The 24,088-nt window shown below is 23.6% G+C and overlaps 2 protein-coding genes across 3 annotated transcripts; one reads left to right on the forward strand and one right to left on the reverse strand.

The window, feature by feature from the left end:
* On the forward strand, positions 1 to 2,463 carry LOC112681765 (grpE protein homolog 1, mitochondrial). The gene is made up of 6 exons (XM_025552071.1): positions 1 to 403; positions 1,200 to 1,353; positions 1,415 to 1,528; positions 1,586 to 1,705; positions 2,051 to 2,134; positions 2,224 to 2,463. The coding sequence occupies exons 1-6, from the start codon at positions 342 to 344 to the stop codon at positions 2,338 to 2,340; spliced, it is 651 nt and encodes a 216-aa protein (XP_025407856.1). The 5' UTR covers positions 1 to 341; the 3' UTR covers positions 2,341 to 2,463.
* A 3,596-nt stretch (positions 2,464 to 6,059) lies between these two features.
* LOC112681764 (signal transducer and activator of transcription 5B-like) lies at positions 6,060 to 23,630 on the reverse strand (the record flags this gene model as incomplete). Of its 2 annotated transcripts, none has more annotated exon segments than XM_025552069.1 (16): positions 6,060 to 6,501; positions 12,296 to 12,497; positions 12,647 to 12,805; positions 12,864 to 12,988; positions 13,596 to 13,745; positions 13,821 to 14,056; positions 14,418 to 14,538; positions 14,607 to 14,752; positions 14,877 to 14,991; positions 15,065 to 15,229; positions 15,298 to 15,586; positions 15,647 to 15,818; positions 16,742 to 16,828; positions 17,316 to 17,472; positions 22,586 to 22,715; positions 22,823 to 23,630. In XM_025552069.1, coding segments are annotated over 16 exon segments (2,343 nt in total). In that variant the 3' UTR covers positions 6,060 to 6,413.
* Between the last annotated feature and the right edge of the window lie 458 nt (positions 23,631 to 24,088).

Consider the following 24,088-nt stretch of genomic DNA (forward strand, 5'->3'; position numbering starts at 1 on the left):
AAATTGTATTGCACAACCCGACGTCGTTCTTCCACCACCGACTGTATAAAGAATTGTACAGTTTATTACGATATCGATCGATTACAGTATTACTGTTTCACGCATCTATAGAATAGATTCATTTGTTATTATTTTAGTCTTCCCAGAATCACGACTGATTGTTAATCGATATCGGTTCGTTATCTCCCGTTCCCTTCCTCCCTTTAACCATAACAACATTCAACCCGGTCACCACTGACTTTATCTGTCGTTTACTCTATTCTATTCGTAACAAAAACCGCATGCGTTAGAAGTCCGCAATTCGTTTGCTATTAACTCGCCGATTTCCGAATAGTAGAGACATGACATCGATCTTTAATTTCCCGTTTAGAGCGTGCAGGTCCGTTTTAGCGTCGGAAAGTAGGTAAGTCGAACAATTTTAAAACGAATTCATGTGTATTGGAAGGCGAAAAATACTAGCTTACGTACTGGTAATCGACAGACTTATAAAAACGTCTTATTATTACCATGGGGATAACATCCAGGTGCCCTTTTTAAGAGCTTAGAATAACTGTATTCTCGACGTTATTAATTAATTTAATTAATTTTTTTTCATTGCTGTTATACAACATTTATACAATGTTTTTTACAATTTTATACAATGAAACATTTTAACCCAATGTTTAGATTTTATAAAATTTGTTTTAAAATCGTTTAATGGTAAGAAATAATTCAATTCAACAATTATTTAAATATAATTGTTTAAAAAATCACTATTAGCATAGTAATAAATGTATGTACGTTTTTAATAATTTAATGTATACTTAATGTAACCATCTGTATAAAAAGGTATTTCAGTAAAACTTTGGTCTATACTTTCATATTAAGATCAATAGTTATTCATTAGTTTTTTTTGTTCAATTAGATCTCAGCTTCATGTATCTAATGGCAAATGTTAAATGCTCTAATTCTAAATGTTTAGTTGTTTTTTATATTATTTAATCAAAATCATATTTTTAAGAACTATTTTTTATTTAGTTCAGCAAACAGAATCCAAATAAAAATATGCCTTAAATTAGTAAAAATTGGTACATTAAATTTTTATTCTTTGAAACTAAATATTAAAAATATTTGTTATGAATCAAGAATCATCATAAGTATAATGAAGTAGGAAGGAAAGTTTAAACAATTTTTAGTATGAATTAAATATATTTATTTAGATTAAATTCTATAATGGGCTACAACATTTTTCGTCATAAAGTGTCAGATGCAGCTAACAATGCAGAAGAAATAAAGGATGGTAAAGAAAAAATTGATATTGAAGCTCTTGTAAAGCAAAATGAAGATTTACAAGAAGAAAATAAAAATTTAATTGTAAGTTATTTACTTATAGATAAAAAATAATTATTTAATTTACTAAGTTTATTTGAATTAGGAAAAAGTTAGAAGGTATCTAGCTGAAACAGAAAATATCCGTAAACGTACTATTAAAGAAACTTCTGATGCTAAAATTTATGCAATTCAAGGATTTTGTAAAGATTTGCTTGATGTAAGGTTTTTAAATTAGCATGTAAAATATTGTAATACTTAATTATAATTTATTTAGGTTGCTGATAGTTTAAGTAAAGCTACTGAATGTGTACCAAAAGAAGAAGTATGTGATAGTAATCCACATTTGAAACATTTGTATGAAGGCTTGGTGACTACTGAATCACAATTACAAACGGTTGGTATAATAATATTTATATTCTTATAAATAGAGATATTTCATTATAATCATTAATGAATAATATAATTTATGGATATGATATCTAATGCAATTACAATAAAAATATTGTTAAAATTCTAACATCAATTTTTATATTGTCATATCATTATATTATTTATTACCTATTTTTTTTGTCTTTAATTTATTTAAATTAGTTTTAATGAATGCCATGAATAAAATGATGTATATTTTATACAAGATGTATATAAATTAAATTAGGAATAAATATTAAAAGTTATTCATAAAATGGTATGCTATGTTCTTTACTTTTATTTTAGTACTAATTTGAAATTTTTGTTATAGATTTTTCAGAGACACGGTTTAATGGCTATAAATCCTTTGAATGAAAAATTTGATCCTAATTCTCATAAAGCTTTATTTGAACAGGTATTGTAATAAGATTTTATTAAAGTAAAAAAAAAGTAATGTACTTTATTAAATTGTAAAATGCTTAAATTTTAAATTAATTTATATAGGTAGTAGAAGGTAAAGAAGGAGGTATTGTAGTTGTGGTATCACAAATTGGATATAAATTACACGATCGTATTGTTAGAGCAGCTGCTGTCGGAATCAGCAAAGATCCAAATCAGTAAAAAAGTACATGATTTATGAAGCTGCAATGGGAACTGGCAAAGATCCAAATCATTGAATAATTTTTCAACATTCAAGTAGACCAAAAAATTATATGTAAATAAATTGTTTTTTCTTTCAAAAAATTGTTAGTTGAAATGATTCTTAAATATGCATATTAATTCATATGATCAGAGACAAAGGTTAAAATCATAGATAATGTTATTGTTATGCTATGGGTTAAACTTTATCGGTTAAGTATTTAGTAAAAAATAAAATCTTAATATCTACAATATTATATATTTTAATAAAGCAATTATTTAAGTTAAATGTGTTTTTAAATTTTTTATCTAATATCTTAAGACAATTTTAAAATGTTATTTGTGATTGATAAATAATATAAAAACATGCCTGCTCAAAAAAAAAAAAAAAAAATTAAATTGTGGATCTAATTATATAGGTACTTAGTTTTCCTTATATTGATTGTTAATGAATTTGCAAGTATATATTTTGTTCAACCTTGATTTTCAATAAAAAATTATGATTACAATTATGGACATTTCGATGATGCCAAAATATTATACAACATTCATATTCTGTTCTATTTTCCCATCATCCATCCAACACTCTGAACTATAAAGCATAGTTGGTCTTACTGTACTCTTATAAAATTTACCTTTCAGCCTCATTGGCATAGGCACAACTAGGGTAAAAAATCTGGGGAGGGCAATAGCCCTCCTACCAAATTTTAAAATAACCTGTTAATTACCTCTACTCTTATATACCATATTAATATATTTTAAATTCTAAGCAGTTGGATTTACTGCAATGTGTCTTATTTTTGTATGTAACACTATTGTGAGTTAAGTATGCTGTGTGCCATAGAATATTGATGGGGAAGTTAAATCTTTGTCCGATGGAGCTAATCCCCCCTAGCTGCGCCTGTACTCATTGGAATTCTCTTATCACTTAAAACGCCCAATGCTTCTCTCTATTTCATTCAACCGCACTTAATGTTGTTTTACATCCATGTTTAAGTCCCCCTCTCATCCTTTTGTACCAATGATCCTAAATATTTCAAGTTCTTGACTTCACCATTTATATCACTGCTTATTGTCATTGATCTCATAGCCTCAACTTCTTGGTGTCTTCTTCCAAAGTCATACTCTATATACTCTATTTTATTTCTATTAATTCTCAATCCCTTTCCTTCAAGGGCTAATCTCCACTCATCCAACCTTTTATTAACTCCTTCCAGATTTTCTCCTATCAAAACTAAATCAGCAAACATCTCACATCATGGTGTATCTTGCTCTGTATGTCTTTCGTAACTTCATCCATTACTACAGAGAATAAATAAGGGCCTAAAGCTGACCCCTGATGCACACCAGAGTTTGGCAAAATGTTATCTAGATAATTATTCGAATAAATATGTATTCGAATAAAAAATTATTCGATTCATTTTTTTACAATTCTTCGAATAAAAATTTATTCGACTAATTTTCAAATACAATTATTCAAATAAAAATGTATTCGACTGATTTTCAAATACAATTATTCGAATCAAAAATTATTCGACTAATTTAGAAAAAATATTATTGGAATAATTTGTGATCATAATATTATTTGAATAATTTTTAAACATAGTTATCCTATCTTAGTAATTATAGTAGTAGTTAGTACTAATTACTAAATATGTATTATGAAATAATGATTATAATTCTTCTAGTTTGTATATATATTTAGTATGTACCTTTAGAGTAATTAATTATCAATATAGAAGATATTATTATTATATCTAGTTTAGTCCAGTTTCTGTACTTTATTATGTGGTCTTAGATATTTTGGTACTATGTACTAACTACTTATGTTCAATGTTGTATTTCATATTTATAAGTTCAAATATATAGAGCTCTACACAAAAATATAAAGATACTAGATAGATATGGGTATGTAGCTATAAAAATTATCTGTTTGAATTTATGATATCTAAACATCGAAGACATGGTTTTATCAAATGTACATCAATGTACATTTTCATTTTTGCTAAAATAATTTATTGACATTTTTGTTATTATTATTTACTACTATTTATGATTGTAATATTTTTACGAAATATGATTATAAAATATTATTCATATTCAAATATTATTATATATATATTTCTTTACTTTCTTATATAAATTAATATTTGTTTTTTATTATACAATATTTTTAAATTTTTCCAAAAATTATTCAATTAATTTTTTATTCGAATAATTGAGTTTGAAAATTAGTCGAATAATAATTTATTCGAATAATTGTGAAAAAAATCATTCGAATAATAATTTATTCGAATAAAATATTATCTAAATAAACATCTAAATAAAATTTTATTCGAATAACGCCCAACTCTGATGCACACCAACTTCTACATTGAAATCTTCTATTACTCCACACTAGCTCTTGAGCCTTCATACATATAATGAATCAAATTTATATAACATTTTTAGTACTTCTTTTCTCATTAATGCCCACTTTAAAACTACTCTTGGCACTCTGTCATAACTCTTTTCTAAATTTTTAAACACCGTTCTTAATTTTTTCTTCTTTTCTCTAAAATTATTAATTAATATTTAATCGATTAAATAAACTGATACAGATTTGACATATTTTGAATTAAAAATAAACAATAATGTTAAGAGCTTTAAAATCCATTTTATTGTTCCATACAAATCGATAATAAAAACCATAAAATTGATTACAGTTATATATAAAACAAACAATAAATAACCATAGTATTTATTTCAATACTTAATTTAAAAACACAATTTCTGGTATTTTAGTTTTAATTGAACATACATTTAAAATGAAACATTCATACAAAATTTATAGTATATATACTATCAGTTTAAAACAAAACACACAAGGGAAATATTTTGAAATGACAACCATTAGGTATAACATCAAAATAATATTCTATATAAGGTTAAATTAGTTGTCAAAATTAAGACAAAATCTAAAACTAATTTGATCCATTGAGTCTTGTTATTATAAGAATTTCAAACTTTTAAAAACAAGCATATTTCATTTTTTTTTTTTTAATAGTTTGTGCATGTTTGATGTTTGTATAATATAGCAATTATAATTTAATTTACTTTACATGCGAAAAAATTAATTTTCGACTAATGTTACAACATGAAAGAAAACATTAAGAAACCCATTCTGAGTACATTATTACAATAAGTAATACATAAAATAAACACTTATAATAATTAATATTAATACATATATATTATATTATCATATTTATCAAATGGTATATCATCTAAACACATAAGAAGTTATTGTTTTAAGTACATAATATGTTTTTAAAAAACAAAATTAAGACTAAGGATGTCGGCCATTTCATTACACATTATAGAGTTAATATTATAAAATAATGAAATTTCTGTAAAAAAGAAAAAAAATGAGAAGCGTTTTTTTTTTTTTTTTACCTATATCTGTTATCATATTTAAAAAAGCTTAATTTAATTAATTATTACTCACCAATTTTAATGTTAAAATAAAAAAGGTAAGTACAAAAGCAAGTACATCCTTAGAAATGTATTGGCATTCAACAATTAAATAACAAAACGACTTGTAAAAGGTTTTTAAGTACAAAATAAAAAATGTTATCTGATCAATATAGATGGAATAAGGTCATGATATAATATTACAGTTAAATAATATAATAAACATAATAATAATAATAATAATTATGATAATAATAATAAAAATAACAGCGAAACGAAGCAGTTTGTTAACTAAGCACCATAGGACTTGATGATCACAAAAATTGTTTTAAATGTACAAAAATAATAATAAAAATAATAATAATAATAATAATAAATGCATAGTCTAAATAAATGAAATAATAATAACTATAAAAAATTCAAATTGAATTAAAAAAAATGGTTTGCTCATGTCAATTGAGTAAGATTATGTGCATCAACAATTTTAAGTAATACAAACTAAGTAAAAAATAATTAAAGGTAAACTAACAAAAGCAGTATAATTATGAAATTAAATGATCTACCTAATCTAAACTATAAGATAGCATATCTAATATACACTTTTAAAAAAATGCTTCATCCACATGCGATATGTCATTTAAGTTCGAAGAAAAATCCATTTCTAAGGAATCATTTCCAAATGCCATCATACTAAATAAGCAAAACAATATTAAGCCAATCGAACAAATAAAATATTTTATAAATTTAACAAATTTAAAATTAGAACACAGAATACATAGAATGCAATTTTTTGGATCTTATAAGTTATGTTTGAGATTTAAATATGGTAAATACTGAAATTTGATTTTTAATAAATTATATTATAATATCAATGCTTTAATAATTATAAAAACTATAGATACATTCACGCTTAAGGCCTAGCTATTTTGGAGAAATTGAATATGATTCAAAACACATCTTCAAAATCAATACTGTGTTTTAAATATCTCTAAATTAATTTTCTTAGTTTTTATAGTTTCACAAAAATCACACTTGAGTACTAAATATGTTTAAGAATACAGTTCTTAATATATAAATGCAACTTATATAATCTAAAAAGACTAGAAATATGCTAAAGGAATAAGGTTCATTAATCTTTTCAATCTACTCTAATGTAAGAATTTATGGAAATAAGGGTTCTGAAGTTATAGGAGTCAAAAAAGGTAAAATATGCATGAAAAAAATGTGAAAAATGCAAAAAAAATAAATAAAAATATTTCTTCATTTATTAAAAGTTAATTAGTAAATTCTAAAAAACCTATATTTAAAAAAAACTTTAATATTGAAAACTAAAATATGGCATATAACCAGTTGGCATTTGAGATTTTATTGAACTTAAAAAAATAGTTAAGCAAATATATTTTCATTATTTGTGAAATACGAAATAAATATATGTAGTATAATACCTGTTAAGTTATCGCATTAAACTATATTTTCATAATCAATATTTTCGTTAAATTCATAGTAGACATTAAAAAATAACAATAAATAACCATGAAAAATAATATCGAGTTATATATGATGGACGTTTTCCTCATTATTAGCGTTTTGTTAATTAACATTATTTCATATAAATTGGTTAAAAATGAAAAAAAATAATTTTTTTTAAAAAATATTAATTATACATACAAATATGCAAAAATCAATAAAATATGCAATTATTTTTCTAAAATTAACAAAATATATAAAATATGCATTTTTAATTTTCAATTTTTAAACTCAACATAGTATAGCTCGGATTTTAAGCTTGGTTTGCTATAAATTGAGAGCATACAGAACAATATGCAACTCCTATAACTTCCGAATCCTATTTATTAGTTATAGTAATAAAAACGAAAAAAAAAAAAAATTAACATCCAAATTCATTTGGACAAATGATTCCAGGATCACAGTATATAGGCATTTCTAAATCCCGTCACAGGATGGCAGTTGAAAAAAACGACCCTGGACGGTATTTTTCACATGTACTGTTGAGTTAAAAGCAAAATTAAAAATTATTTATTTTTTTTAAATATAAATACATTTTATACTACAGATAATTTTATAATATTTGGAACCTTTGTAAAATAACATTTGAATAATTCATTTAATAACAAGATAACAAATTTTAGTTTCTTACTATGGTAATTTCTTCATTTATAAAGAAGATAGAATATTATTAATAACAATTTAATATTTTTTTTATTATCTATCCATAGTGCAAATAAACACTTTTTTAAAATATTAATTAAATTGTTTTTACATATATTGAAATAATAAATATAATCTTTCAACATAATATACTTTCAAGAGTTATAGAATTAAAAGAATGTTAACTTTCTTAACATATTGCAGAACATACAATTATATAATCCTGAGAAGTCTATGGTAAAAAGTTAGATTTTAACTGTGATATACTTATTTTAGCAATCCTTTTCTAATTGGAAACATCCCAAATTTAAGAAAATGTTCAGTTATTATTAAGTAATGACTATTACTGAAAATTAAAACCTTAAAGTAATAAAACAAATAATAACAAATATAATTTAAGTTTTATACTATGGATATCTTTGGGAAATTATTTATTCATTATGCAATAAAATCTTGTTGATTTTAAATTTTTGTATAACATAAGTGAAAAATTGACTTTAAATGTCATATTTATTTGCTTGTATAATAACTTAAACAATTTTTCTTTTCCATGAACTTTAATGTATAAAAAACAATATTTTTAAATTACAGAAATGTAATCTTGTTAAATATTTAAGTATAATAGATTGAAAATTGTTAAATTTAATTTTTTCAATTTTAGAATTCAGAATGAAAAAGTAATCAAATGTTTATACATTCATTAATTAGTATAATTAAAATTTTAAGGCTCCATATATTTAAATATTTTTAAAAATAAAGTATAAACATGCATTATATAAACTAAAAAAATAATAAAAATTTTCAAAGACCTTATAAAAATAAATTGTGAAAGAATTTATATGCCGTGCTACATTCATAAATATTGGCAAGAAATAGTATATAAGTAGTATACATAGTACTTCAAATCTTATTTAAAATATGATTCAATTATTACAGTGGCGTAATTAGGGCTAGGTTAGTTATTTACTACATTTTAATACCAAAAATAAATAAATTAATACATTTTTTATTTTTTAGTTATAATTACTAAGGAGAATTCTGATAAAGGCCAAAAACCAACATTGCCTAGACAAAACAAACAGAATGACAAAAATTCATTTTTTACATCCTTTTTTTTAGATAACTTAAAATAACATTTTATATTGGATAGATTTATATCAAGCAAATGCTATGTCTGTAAGGACAAGTTTCCAACAGCACAATAATTATTATCAAAATACTTAGGACTTGTTATTAATATTATTGTTATATGTAATGTTGTTATTTGTATTCATCAATTTAATTTAATTTTTTTTTTTATTTAAATTGTAAATATTCTATTTATTTATAAAAAACTGGAAACCCAATACATATGTATATGGTTTTTTTTTTTTTTTTAGAAACTTCCTTTAATTTTGTATGGAATCTATCAGGGGTGGATCCAGAAATTTATCTTAGATTATTGCAAGTCTAAGGAAAAAGATTGCTTCCCCAGTTCTTCCATTCCATATAAATCCAAATGTGTTTTCTATTAAGTTTTCTTCTATTTCATTTTCTATCCTTTTGTAGACTATTTTTGTTAGAATCTTTGAGGTGTGTGATATTAAATTTATTGTCCTATAATATTTGCATTTTTTGATATTGGTATCATTATACACTTTTCAAAGTCATCTAGGACTTCCCCTGTTTCATAGGCTTCAGTTATATTAGACAATACTTTTTTTCCCGTTCCCTCCAATGTCATCAGTAATTCCCTATTCAGGTGGTCTATTCCGACAACTTTATTACATTTTAATTCTTTTATTGCTAACTCAAGTTCTTCTTTCATGATATTAAGTCCTATGGAATTCCTGATTTCCATTTTCCACTTCGGTGGTTCTGTGCCTCTTGCCTGTGCTGTCAGCCTATAAAGTTCTTCTATGTATTCTTTCTAGACTGCTAGTCTTTCTCTATTATTCATAATTATTTTTTCATTTTTTTCTAAGGATTTCAGATATACTTATACGTAAATCGAAAAATTGTTTTTTTTATTAATTAATTAATTTTTATATATAATTTTTATTAATTTGTTTATTTTTTTAAATAGATGTTCATATACAAGCACGTGTTTTCTAGCCATTCTTCCTTTGCTCTTCTTGACTCTCTGTTTACCAAATTCCTGTACCTTTCGTATTAATTTTGCCCTTCATCTGTTTTCATATTTTTATATTTCCTTCTATTATCTTTAAGTTTCTCTAGATTCTAATCTGCTGTTTTTGAGATAGCTTCTTTCAGGGTTTTCATTTGTCCTCGATAGTTGCTGGTACATTTGTTTATTATCTCATTTATTTCCTCATAGAAGTTTTTCCTTGTTTTTTTTTCTTCTAAATTCCACTTTTTCTTAGATTCCTTATTTATTCTAGGCTTTTTGAGGCTTCATCTTGTTTCCATAATGACAGAATCATGATCAGAGTCTATAACTGCTTCTGGGTAACCTTTACTTTGTTTGACCTGGATTCTGTATCTTTTCCTCACTAATATGTAATCTAATTGGTATCTGTCATCCCTTTTGAGCATAGTTCAGGTATATCTCCTCTGTTAAGATTGTATAAACATAGTGTTGGTGACTATCATATACTTTTCCTTGCAAAATTCTATAAGTTGTTCACCTCTACCTCTCTTTTGCCATTTCTGATATTTCTGTTATTTGTTTGTTATATATTTCTTCTATCTCTTCATCCTTATAGCTAGACATTGGTATATACACTTGAATTATAAATATATCCAATTATTTAGACTCTTTTAATAGTTATTATCTTTTTGTTATAATGTATAATGGTATTGATCTTATTACCAAACGTTTTGTTTAGTATTATCCCTACTCCTACAATCTTGTTTTTCTCCATTAAATAGTAATATTTAATATATACTCGATCAGTAATCTTCTTGTCGTACCCAAGATATCAATTTTGATCCATTTCATTTCCAACTTCACATTTTCGAGTCTTCCGCAAACACCCAAAGATCATACATTCCCTGTTGCTGTTCTCTTGTTCTTTACTTTTGATGAAATTGTCTTGGTAGTTCCCACCTGGAGATTCGAATGGGGCACTATTTTACCTACAGAATTTTTCATCTCAACAATTTTATCAATATCTTCAAGAAAAAGAAAAATAATGCAGTAGTTTCCCCTTGTTTTCTGCATCGCAGTTGATGAGTCAGTTCTTAAGTTATTCTCAAGCTGCTATTATCAAGTCCTTCAATTGCTGTTTTATCCACTATGGAAAGCACCAATGGTTGTTAGTAAATATTAATAGCCTCTTACAACAAGCAGGAGTTATTGTGGTCCAATTCTAACCTTGAACCACAACCTTACTGAGACTGAAGATTATATATTCAATCATCTATGATCACATCAAAAGTTTGGAATGCCAAAGATCAAAACTAAATTACGCCACTGAATTACAAATTCAGTTAACAGTTAATAATCAAAATTGATATAATAATAAATTTACTTTATATACAAATTCAAAGCAACTAAACAACTCCAATATTATGATTTCAAATAAAATTTGAACCTTAGAAATATTAACCTAAATTGTTCTATGTACACCACTTCCAAAGCATTTAAAAATGATTTCTTATTAGAAGTGAGCGAGCATTTCAATTTTTTCTATTAACACTACAAAATAAAATTAATAATAATTATTAAAAACTACAATACTACTTACATTTTACTTAAATAAAAATAAGCTTATTGAATACTATAATTAAGATTCTTGAAAATCTAGCTAATACAGAATAATTACTGACATTTATAAATATTTTACTATAATATTTAATATTCATATAATTTTGAATAATGTAATTAAAGCATTATAGAATAATGAATACTAATTTTATCCTAGAGAATAAATTTGTTAAGTATTACAAATCAAACATAATATTTTATTTTTTTAAAACTTAAATATACTCAAATTTAACACACTTAAAACTATAAATATAAGTATTGATTTAATTAAAAATTATTTTAATAAATAATTCTTATTAATGCAAATAAGATACACTTATACAAAACACACACAGGATACCATTGCAACTCATGTAACCAAATCAAATTTTCTGTGAAACATGAATGTTAACTAAAATAAATAAATATAGATATACGATATTAACATCCTGAAAATTATGAAAAGTATAAAAAGTAGATATTAACTTATCAATAATTATATAAAAATACTTACAATATATTTAAACCTACTCACCCACTTCTAATTTATTTTATCTCTTTCATACTCAAACAAAACTATATTCAAGCTAAATACTATACATAATAAAGGTAAAATAAATTTCTTACTTAGTCACTGGTTCACTATGTACTGATGATGTTTCTCTAATGCTACAATTCCCTGGGCTGTTGACATGAAACATATGATTCTGAGGGGTATTGGGATAACTATTCATTCCTTGACAATTGGTACCAGGTCCACCCCATCCCGGAACATGAGTAACCAATAATGGCTTTAAATATCCATTGCTTGTAACAGGTGTACTAATATCTAAATTACATATATATAAAAAATATATATATATATATATATATATTAAAAAGTTAAAATTGATGTCAATGTTTTAGCTTATATAAAAGGGAACTTTATACAATATAAATATATATATTAAAATGAAATTTTAATGATAGAAATGTTACTTTGAGGTTGTGTGTAATATTTTCCAAATGCTTGATTTTTATCAATATCAGGATATAATTTAGTGAGATAAGGCAAATCCAATAGCCTGTCAGCTAAGTTTCGAATAGATAAATCTTTGGCTGAGAATGGATGTAAGCTATAAGCATCAGAATCGTTAGCTGAAAAAAAAAAACAATTAAAATATATAGAATAAATTAATTTATAAGTATTACTCACATCCAGCCCAAGCAACAGTTAGTCCACCTAGTTCTGAATCTGAAAATCTCAATAAAAATGTACCAGTTGCGTATCTTGTTAACATCTCTTCTGCATCAGACTTTCTAATGAATCCCATTATTGCTCTATAAGTATTACAAAAAATCTGGTAAGATATTAGGTATAAATGGTTCTAAATGACTTTTTTTTTTTCATTTTAAAGCTGATAAATCACTACATTCACTGTAATATTTGTAGTGAATATTTTACTGGTTACAATATTGAAAATTATATTATTTTAGATTCTAAGCAAAATGAGTAATGTATTGACTTTATTGAAATTATTCTTTTCTATGCACATAATTTTGACCAGAAAGATATCACACTCATACGAGATTTCTGGTAGAAAATTTTATCTAGTTGGTACTTAGAGGGGGTTAATTTTACAAAGTTTTTTAAATAATGCAAATTGATGGTACATTATTAAGACCAATACAGCAATATCATTCACCCATCCCAGTATCTTTTTTCTTTTATACTTGTTATACACAAACATTAATATTTTATAGTACTAAATATGTCCACTTTGTAAAATAAAAAGATATTAAATTAAACTTTTGATTCAAATTTATAAAACAAGTGTCAAAAAAAAAAAAAAAAAACTGTAAGACCAATAGTTATTATTTTAGGATTAGACAGGACTAAACACATATAATAAATTAGAGTTGGTAAATATTATATTGTTCATATTACCCATCAGTCCAAGGTCCTTTTAAATGTTCTCTAGTTATTTTCATCACTGCATAAAACCATTCCCAAAATGTGAAACTTCTTTGTGGCAAAGGTTCTTTACAGAACTGTGACCATGACAAAACCATATGATTGAAATCCATATTTTGCATTCTAAATATAAAATATATACACACACATTAATTTATCTCAACAGTTTTATTGATTTAAGTAAAACATATAACTAACCTAAAAGCTTTTTCAGCTAAAAATGTTAAACTTTCTTCTGAGAGACCACGTCCCGTAGCAGCTGAAAATTTCATGTTCAAAGCTTCTGCCACATTTCTCCATGGGACTTTATCAGGAACATTAAATGGAACTCGGCCAGGTTCAGCAAAAGCATTATCCCATGTTACAGTAGCCCAAGCATGAGGATCTTGATTTCCATGAACAATAACTACTACTGGTAATGATAAGTTCCATACCTATAATTTTAGTTGAACTTTCTTTATTTTACCACATGTAATATTATATGCATAATGATGACATGGGAGTAGATTAGATTAATCTAGATAATTTGAAATTTCATTAGAGTGACAACTACATTTTAAATATATTTCAATGTATGTTGCTTCACAAATTTATTATTGCAAATATTTACTGTGGTTTGTAAATTAATGATTTAAATTATTGAACTGGACTCTAATTTAACATTAGTATAATAAAGTATCAAAAACATATTAAAAAGGAAAAAACTTAATTATTACATCATTATCTTCCTGATTCAAACTATTTAATATATCATTTATAATTTTTTTTCCCTTAATTTTTATTTTAAAATCATACCTCAAATTGAAGTTCATTGCCAATAAAAAATTTTGAGGAAAATAAAATTGAGAATTTTTCATCCATTACAGATTCTGTTCCCTTTTTTTCTGTGCGTTTGATTTTTTTTAGCTGCATACTTCTATTATTCATAAACATTAATATATAATTATATTTGATTAGTAAATATGATAATACTTTAGGATTTACCTGAAATTAGTTGACAGATGTCTTTGTACTGGTTGATATTCCATTTTACCAGTGCAATTTAATATTTCTCCACATGATTCACCATCAGGTTTATTTCTTCCAATTATTTGGTTAGCTTGAGTTTCACTAACAATTGATACTTTAACCTATATAAGAAATTAATTTTATTCTTATATCTAGAGATGAAAAATATTTAATTTGAATAAAGAAATTATAAGTGTATTTATACACTGTACATTAAGTAAATAAAAATGTTTTATAATTATATACCACAGGTGAAGTCATGTGAATATTGAGTTTTCCACCAATCAGTAGACGCACTTCAGCAACAAATCTTGTATTTGTTTTTAATACTTGAGGAGGTTGAGTTATAATAACAAAAGTACTAAATAGTCATAATTTCAACAATCAATAAATTAATAATTTAAAATAACAGCATAAACAAGCATATTTTTTACCTTGCTACTAATGATGAAAGATATTGAGTAGTCATGTCAAGAAGTGTATTTATAATTTCACATGACTGGGGCAGTTCAAAATAACGGCCCAAATTTACTCTAAAACGATCAGCTTCTTTTATTTGTGAACGAGTTATCCATATTAAATCACATAATTTTTCACACCTAGTACATTAAGAAACATAAATAAAATTAAATAACTTAGAAAATTATTCATATAACTGTAAATGTACCAAGTTTGAATGACATCTATATCCTTCATGTATTTATATCCATTACCAGCTAACTGTTGTTCACGTTTCCACTGAATTAATGCCTTATCAATAATATGAGCTTGTACAGGGCTGAGCAAATTTAATGATTCATTAAGTTTATTGATATAAACACAAAGTGCATTATTAAGACTTAAAGATTGAGTCTTTAGTTGTCCTTCGTAGAGTTCTTTTTCTTGTTTTAATTTACGTTCAATTTCAGGACCTTGAGGAATATTCATTCTCTGATTTCTCATTTGTTGTAAATGTTCTGGAGTGTAAAAATATTAATAAATAAAACAAAATAATTATAATTTGAATCAAAACTTACGAGTACATTTAGCAGATTCTGAATATAACATATTGAAAGAATCAATATCTGATTGAATTGTCATTCGAATCTCATTTGTATGTGTAATATGGTTGCTGATTAATTCCATCTGTTGCATAATTTCAATATTTTCCATTTCTTGGGATGTTTTTACATTAATTTCCATTAATGACTAAATAATAAATGCATTTAAAAATTTTTTTTTTTTGATAAGTATTTAAAATAAACAGATATTTTTTAAAATTAAATTTAAATATTAATATAACTATTAAAATATAGTTTAACATTTATTTAAATTTATTAATATAAGATATGGAGTAATTACATTTTTAACTTTACTAAAAGTTTATATTTTGCATATAATGTTATATGAAGTTATATAAAAAAATTTAAATACTATCTATTATAGTTACCTAAATAATTAAATAACAGACTAAAATGACATACTTTAATTTAAATACTAACGTAATTAATCTAAAACAATCTAAAACATATAATCTAAATACAGATTAAAAGTGTTTTATTTTTAAATTTTTATCATTAATATTAATAACAAATAACCCAATGAATTGTAAATTCAGTGAATGAAAATTGAAAATTATCAAAGTAAATAAGAGATGGTTATAAGCGTACATTTTTAACACCTACTTATGACAGGGTTTAAATATTGATGAAAGTGGGCAATGATAACACTCATTCCAGTTAAAAATAACATGTAAATATGTATTTCTAATGCATTTTAATTTAGGGTATGGATCATAAAGTCAACTTTTATTAGTTATCATATCACTGTTAATTTGATATTTAAATACATTCTTTTTATAATGATATACTTTCAAGGCTTTAAAAAAAAAATCAATTACTCTTATACTGCAATAATTAATTTTTATAATGCTTTTGAGAATATAATCTGTAGTAACTGATAATAGTCTTAAAGAAAATGAAAATTGAAAGGAGAAACTAATAATTTACAATACTGTAGTAAAATAATATATTGTTTTTAATAAGACACTTAATAAAGTGTTATAAATTTAATTTAATTAATTTTTTTTTTCTTTTATATAATAATATAAAAAAAAAATGTCTAATACGTACATTATTTTGTTGTACCAATAAAGATTCAGATTCCAAACACTTTTTAATGACTCTTATCAATTCTTTTGGATTTTGTGAGTACTTATCCTATAAAATTAACAAAAGAAAAAATAAATAAAATAATAAATATTTAAAATGAATATATAATTTTCACAATAAGAATTCAAAGAAATTATTTAGTATTAATAATGCAAATTTCAATAAGTAATTAATTAATATTAGGGGAAGAGAAAAATATAAGAACCATCATTAAATACATTATGGCTATTTGAATGTATAGTTTCTACAATAAAATATTAATTAATAAGAAATATTATTTCAGTCAAATGTTTACTTTTAAAAAAACTAAGTTCAGTAGAACCTTGATTATCCAGGATAACGGTGGGGAAAGGTAACACGGATAAATGAAAAACACGGTAAATCGCGATCACAAATAATCAAAACACAATTAATGGAGGTTCCACTGTATTCAAATTTATTCAGACAAAAAAAAATATAATTTTGAAACAGATATTTGTTCTTCTTTCCTACAAGCCAAAATTATATTAAATAATAATAAACTCAAAATACTTACTTTATACAATTTTGCTGTATCAATTAATTTTAGTTTACTAACAAACTGTTCATTAGTTACCATAGAATTAGCTTTAGATACAATTTCATCCACAAAAGACACAAATAACCCTTTAATATAACCTTCATGCTCTAAATTATCTGGATCAATTTCAGTCCTATAAAATAATTAAAATAAATACATTTTATACTTTAATATAATTGAATGAATAAAAATAAATAAATAAATGATATTTACTATGGTAGTCAATACTATTATATATGCACTGCTTTGTATAATTTACTAAGGATTAGTTGTAACATCGAGTGACAAAACCAAAAGACAAATAGTAAATAATATTATTTAACTAGTAACTGATATGCTATTCATTAAAAATCAATTTTTAAATAGATTAGTATTAGTTTATTACTTCTTATCTGATTAATTTATCATAGCATAATTTGATAGTTCTAGGAAAAGGTAATTTCATATAAACTTCATGGATAATTGGTGCAAGAAACACAAGAGTTAAAAAAAAAAAAATAGTAATAAATACTAGTTTTAGATCAGTTGTTAGTCTTAATCATAAACTATATCGTTAACACTGACTGCTATGATAACCATTTAAATAAAAAATAAATACTTGTTCTAGGTATTAGTAAAATAATATAACAAAGATTGAATTAGTTAAAATAATGTGAATGCACAATTGACAAATAATAAATAATATTTTAAGTAATAAATCAATTATTTTTATGATGTGGTAAACATGAAATATATACATTCATAGCATAATATAGCATGTTTAAACATTATACAAGTTATTAAACTATTATGAGTCATAATGTATTATAAACAGGGCTGTACATTTAATCATGATAAAAATTCCAATGTATGGACTAATTATACAAAATAAACTTATAGTAAACTAAATTCACAATTATATAAATGGCTTAACAGTAACCAGAAAATTTGCTACAAATAATATGCAAAAATAATTACTTCTAAGAATATGATATACATATATGATTGTTATGAAAAATAAAAAATAAATAAATGAAAATAAGGGTTAACTAATATTCCACACTCATATTGAGTTAAAAATGTGATGTTTCAACAAAATACAAAGAAAAAAAATAAAATAAAATGCTCTAGATAAATGGTTATGACTATCAAAGTTGTAACTCATTAATTTTGATTTCTGAGAAATCAATAAATTCATTCAATGTAATAAAAGTTGTATTAATAATTTTTACCTAAATTTTCCTTTTAGCTTTATTTAAAAAATAAATAAAAACATAAATATTTTTTTTTGCTCATTAATATTTAACTATAAGGGAAGTTAATACTTATTCAATTTAAAAATTATAAATATTTAAATTAAGATAATTTTAGTAACTATGAATAATAGTACCTATATATATAATACATTTAAATTACTTCTATTTTCTAATCAACTTGATATTTTTTTTACCAAACTACAACAGAAAATAGTGATGATAATTTTAAAGAATTTATAATAATCATTGCACAATGTTTGCTTTAAAAATCTCAGTTGTATTTGTATTACCTTTTCAGATAATTACAATTCAATTAGAAATGTAAGTAGATACTCATAATAATTCATTGAGATGTACAAAAAAAAAAAAAAATCTTTAATAATCCTATTGAACTTTATTTTAGAATAATTTATTTTATGGATTTCTAAATAACTAGTATCAAAATTAAATAAGTGTATAATTTTGTTTCCAGATGTTTAAACTATACATATGTATACATATACAGTATCTAAATGTTAATTTAAAATTAAGATTTTAATTACTTTGAATTTTTCTGGACTATTTATTAAATTACAAATCTGAAACTGTGTTGCAAATTATAAAGAAATGTTAAAATTAAAATGTGTACTATTTTAAAATTCTTATACTATATAATTTATGTACTTGTATTGATAATATTATTAATAGGTAAAATATTTAAGATGGGCATTTTAAAAAAATATACAAAATTTAATATAAGAATTGTTATGATCGAATCTGAATAAGATAATATTAGTATATATGATCCACTGGTTCTTAGAAATTAACTGAGGATAACCATATAATTGTTAGTAGTAAATATGAATAATGATTGGTTTTAGTTTTAATACTTTAGTAACAGCTCTTTTATAATCAATAAATAAATCTGGTAAAAAAAAATATAACTTATTTTAAAACAAATAAAATAATTTTAATTTAATTTGATTACCGATGAACTTAAAAATTAAATAAATATTCTGTTTTAAGGTAAATTATACAACAAAAGTTGAAAAAATAAAATAATTATTAAATTAAAAATTGGTACCGATATAATATATGCTATACATTCTCAGAAAGATATATAGTATTTTCTAGATTATACACACAACAAAGATTAGTTAATATGTATAAACACTATTACTACTGTCCAATAATAACTTGCGGGCAGACAATTGAATGAGTCATTAATTTTTATTTTTATATTATTAATTTATTTAATCTAAACTTACAAAATTTGTCAAATTATTCTCTGTGTTAATTCTAAAATGAATGTTTTGGTTTAATTTGTATTTGTAGAATAATAACTATCTAATACTTAGTTATGTTCTTGAGTAGTTCTAAGAATACTATTTATGGTCTACAATATAAACTTAACAAAATAAATCTCATTATGTATGTTATGAATAAATATTATAATTATAATACTGATTTTTAAAATTATAGAGCCAAAAAAGGCTAAGCCTTAAATTATTTTACTACTTATACACAAAGATATATCATACCATTATTGAAAAAACTGTAATAACACACTAACTAAAGGAATTTATAAAACTAAGCAAAAGACAAGCAAAAAATTAAACACATTTGCTTTTGACAATACATGAGGCTGATTACTTTTTCTGGACATAAATTAGACACTGACTAGATATTAAGTATGTTATATAATCATAAATATTTATTTAATGAAATAGGACTATATGCTATATTCAGTATACCAGTAACTAAAAAGTAGGTCACATGTCTCCTGTGAAAGCCATACAATCCCTATATCAAATATGCACTCGTATACTGAATTCTAAACTTCACTACCATAACGTATTCACTAAATGTCTAAGTCTAATACATAAAACCATAATTGTTATACAATTGTACAATCAGCAATAAGCTAAAGATAAAATAGCTGAGTCTATATCATTAATTTATGTAAATAGTCAGTGGCGTATTTACAATTTATTATTATTAATATTTTTTTTTTTTTTTTGGGGGGTCATCATACATTTTTTTTAAAAATCAGTATAAAATGGTCAAAATTAAATTTTTATATTCTTATTGAAAAATCTAATTTCATTAATTATAAACTATATGATAAACTCTAGCTTCATTCTTTTATTTACGAATTAGTCAATAACTCTATAAGAAAAAATATTTAAATCTGGATGAATCTATAACATGCCAAGGCCATTAAGTCTTTTCTGAAACAAAATAAGATTTTCAGCCAACTATCTCTACAGTAAGTAGATAACAATTTTCAGTGAACTACAGGCTACAGCAATGTTTCGTCTTGCACAGTTAAAAATACAAATATTATCTTCTCGGGTTTTATTAATTTTTATAAAATTAATAAAATTTATAAATTTTAAAATTTTTCCTTTATTTGAATTAACAAAAATTAAAAATTTGAGGACTGTAAATTATCTGGGAGGAACCCCAACACCCCCATAAATACTCCACTGTCTATAGTTGAACTAAGTTAGGTGCATTAAAAAAAAACATTAATTAAGATAATAAATCGGTGTATTTTGTACTATACAGGACTACATTTTTTTAAATAATATGACAATTTATAGTTAATCTAATACAGGGATTCTGAAACTTTTATAAACATTGTACTCATTTTAATCAATCAACTTTTTTGAGTACCCCTTCTTAGTTAGTAAATTAAAATAAATATAAAAAATGTAAAAACATAAATACATTTTTATTTCATTGAAAACTAACACATGAAAAATGTTAAAAAAAAAGCTTACTTTCAATGAAATTAGTAAGAAGGGTGAGCTCGTTTTTGTAGGCACAGTTGATCAATATAGGGTTCTAATTTAGTTAGATACAATTTTAAATCATCTTCAACATTTAATTTATTTCTAAATTTACTTTTAACATGAATTAAACTTGAATGACCACATAAATTATTTAAATCTAAAGGTTTGTGGGCCAGACTTGTAATACTTAAAAAATCTTGAGTACCCCAAGGGTTACGTGTAACACAATTTGAGAAACACTGATCTAATAGAAATAAGTTTAATGATTTTATAACAAAATATTAATACAAAAAAAGTCAGTGTATTTATTAGTTTTAAAATTATTTCAATAAATTATAAAATAGAAATATTGGCAGAACTTCTGATCGAAAAATAAAATATATTTTTTGTTTACAATAAAAAATAAATTAAAAATAGTACACATATTTTTAGGTTATTAATAAATATTATTTTATGGGACTTAAGTATCTCCATAAACCAAATTACAAACATGGCAAATATGATATAATTTGAGAAACATGATAATTATGAGTATAATATATATAAATATTTAATATTAATATACATATATATTAAATTATATCTGATTAAAAGGTAAGAATAAGGTTATTGAATATATTCTATCCAAAAGTATATGAATATACTAATTAATAAAACTAAAATAATTGTGAAGTGATTGGTTTTGATTAATTAAATGTAAAATATTAACAGCATACTAATTGAGAATCCCTAAGTTTTAATAAATTTAAGTAAAAAAAACCAATTATTTGGTAAACAGAAAATAGACTACTAAAATATTAATAAATGGTTAGTTATAGTTTTAGTAACAATTATTATTATTTATATTCATTAATATTTATAATATTAAATTAAAATATAATATACAATAAGAAATCATGTAATTAAAACTGTGGAATATTAATATTAAATTTAATTAAATATAATATAAATAATTTATTAACATTTATTAAAATGTCATAAAATAATAATACTTATGTATAAAGGTTCTATTAATTAGTTGTTAGGAATTGAATGTAAATAAAGTATATTAAGCCTAATATCATATAAATATACATATATATTTATAAACTCAATAATTATGGAGTTTTAATTTAAACTATAATACTGTAATAAAATATTTTATAATTATTATTATTATTATTATATTATACTTTTATTTTTTAATCTACTTAAATTTAAAACTATTATAGGGATAAAAATTATATTATCATACCAAGCTTTTGTTTCAAACCATGGGGATAATAATTGCCGCACTTCAATAGGAAAATGATCATTATAAAGTTGTTGAATATCTTCTCCTTGCAAGTTTTGTTGAAGTTTTTCCCAAGCAGTGATTGGAGACACTATAATAAAACATGCATTAAAAATTAGACAGCACAAAAATAATAGGGAAAAATAATTATGCTCTTGAAACATGGACGAAAAGATGATAGACTTAAGTTGAACTTACTTGTACTTGGGAAGGACTTAAGTACGCACTTTCTGTTTTTGTTTCAAAGATCTTCAATATCAATATACATTGCTTGATGTATGCACTATTAATGTATATAGAATCAGTTCAAATATTCACGTAAAAAAATACAGTTGTAAAGACTTCGCGATTTATCCGAACTAATTTGTATTGCTAGTTACCAATAAATAATTAACTAAAATGAAATTATAAAAAAATAAAATTGCATACTGCAGAATCAATCAATTTCAGTATTACCAATTTATGTTTAATATTTCAATTTTTTGTTTAATATTCCTGCGCAACAGTTGTCAAAATTTTTTTGTTACTAAAGTCAGCAAAAACAATATTTGTTGCTGCCAACTTCATACCAATGTATCTTTGGCCCGATTGTCGTATGGTAGTAGTTGGTATGCCGTGGTATAACCTTTTATTTTGATAAATATCGCTCGTAGATTTTGTTCTCAGTTTATGTTCAAAATTTTTGCTCATAATCCATATTATCAAGTTTCTTAGAAGTTCGCTTTGTTATACGTCATTTTACGGTACTTTTCAAATTTTTTGTTTTACTTAAATTCTGTTTTCTCGAACAATAAATATTATTATGTCAAGATTTATGAATGGGGTATTAAATAAATTACACAAAGGTATTGTGAGCGTAGCTGTTGGGTTAACGGTGATCTCCACGGGAGCATTTATGTATAGAACTTATGAAATTCTTTTCGTACCGGTTGAACAAAGAATTCAAGCTAGAAAAGAGGTCGACGAATTATTAAACAACGAGCAACTACTAATACACGAGGAATAGGTAATTGTAATTATGTTTGTGATCAAATATTTTTTATTAGAATAGATAAAATGAACAATTTCAATAATTGAATATTCTTCCTTAATTTTTTTTATACAGTAAAGTATAGCATCTTACATTGTAATTGAGTGAAATTAACATCAAATAAAAACTCCTTTCCAACATAAGATTTTATTTTCAAAAAATATCTTATTCACTTAATTATAAATTATACTAGATTTAAAACGTTTTTCAAAATTAAAAACTGTATGGTACTTATCAGTTTTGTTCTGCCTCTCAACAGTATAGTATTTTTCCAATTAATTAAAATTTTTAAATTGAAGAAAAATCTTTTAAGATAGTAAGAGTTCATTTCGTAACACTAATGAAAATACCACGTAACTGACATTTTACATAAAATCAGTTTTTGGTACCAAAATATTTGTTATTTTCTTGTGAACAAAATTTATTTCCTGTAA

Source organism: Sipha flava, unplaced genomic scaffold (assembly GCF_003268045.1).
Source record: "Sipha flava isolate LNK unplaced genomic scaffold, YSA_version1 19713_pilon_pilon, whole genome shotgun sequence".
NCBI lineage: Eukaryota > Metazoa > Arthropoda > Insecta > Hemiptera > Aphididae > Sipha > Sipha flava.

Excerpts from the sequence above, each read along its gene's own strand:
- LOC112681765 (XM_025552071.1), top strand. The coding sequence starts at position 342 with ATGACATCGATCTTTAATTTCCCGTTTAGAGCGTGCAGGTCCGTTTTA. Across the intron at positions 404-1,199 it reads GTTTTAGCGTCGGAAAGTAG|ATTAAATTCTATAATGGGCT; the intron begins GTAAGTCGAACA and ends ATATTTATTTAG. Across the intron at positions 1,354-1,414 it reads AAGAAAATAAAAATTTAATT|GAAAAAGTTAGAAGGTATCT; the intron begins GTAAGTTATTTA and ends TATTTGAATTAG.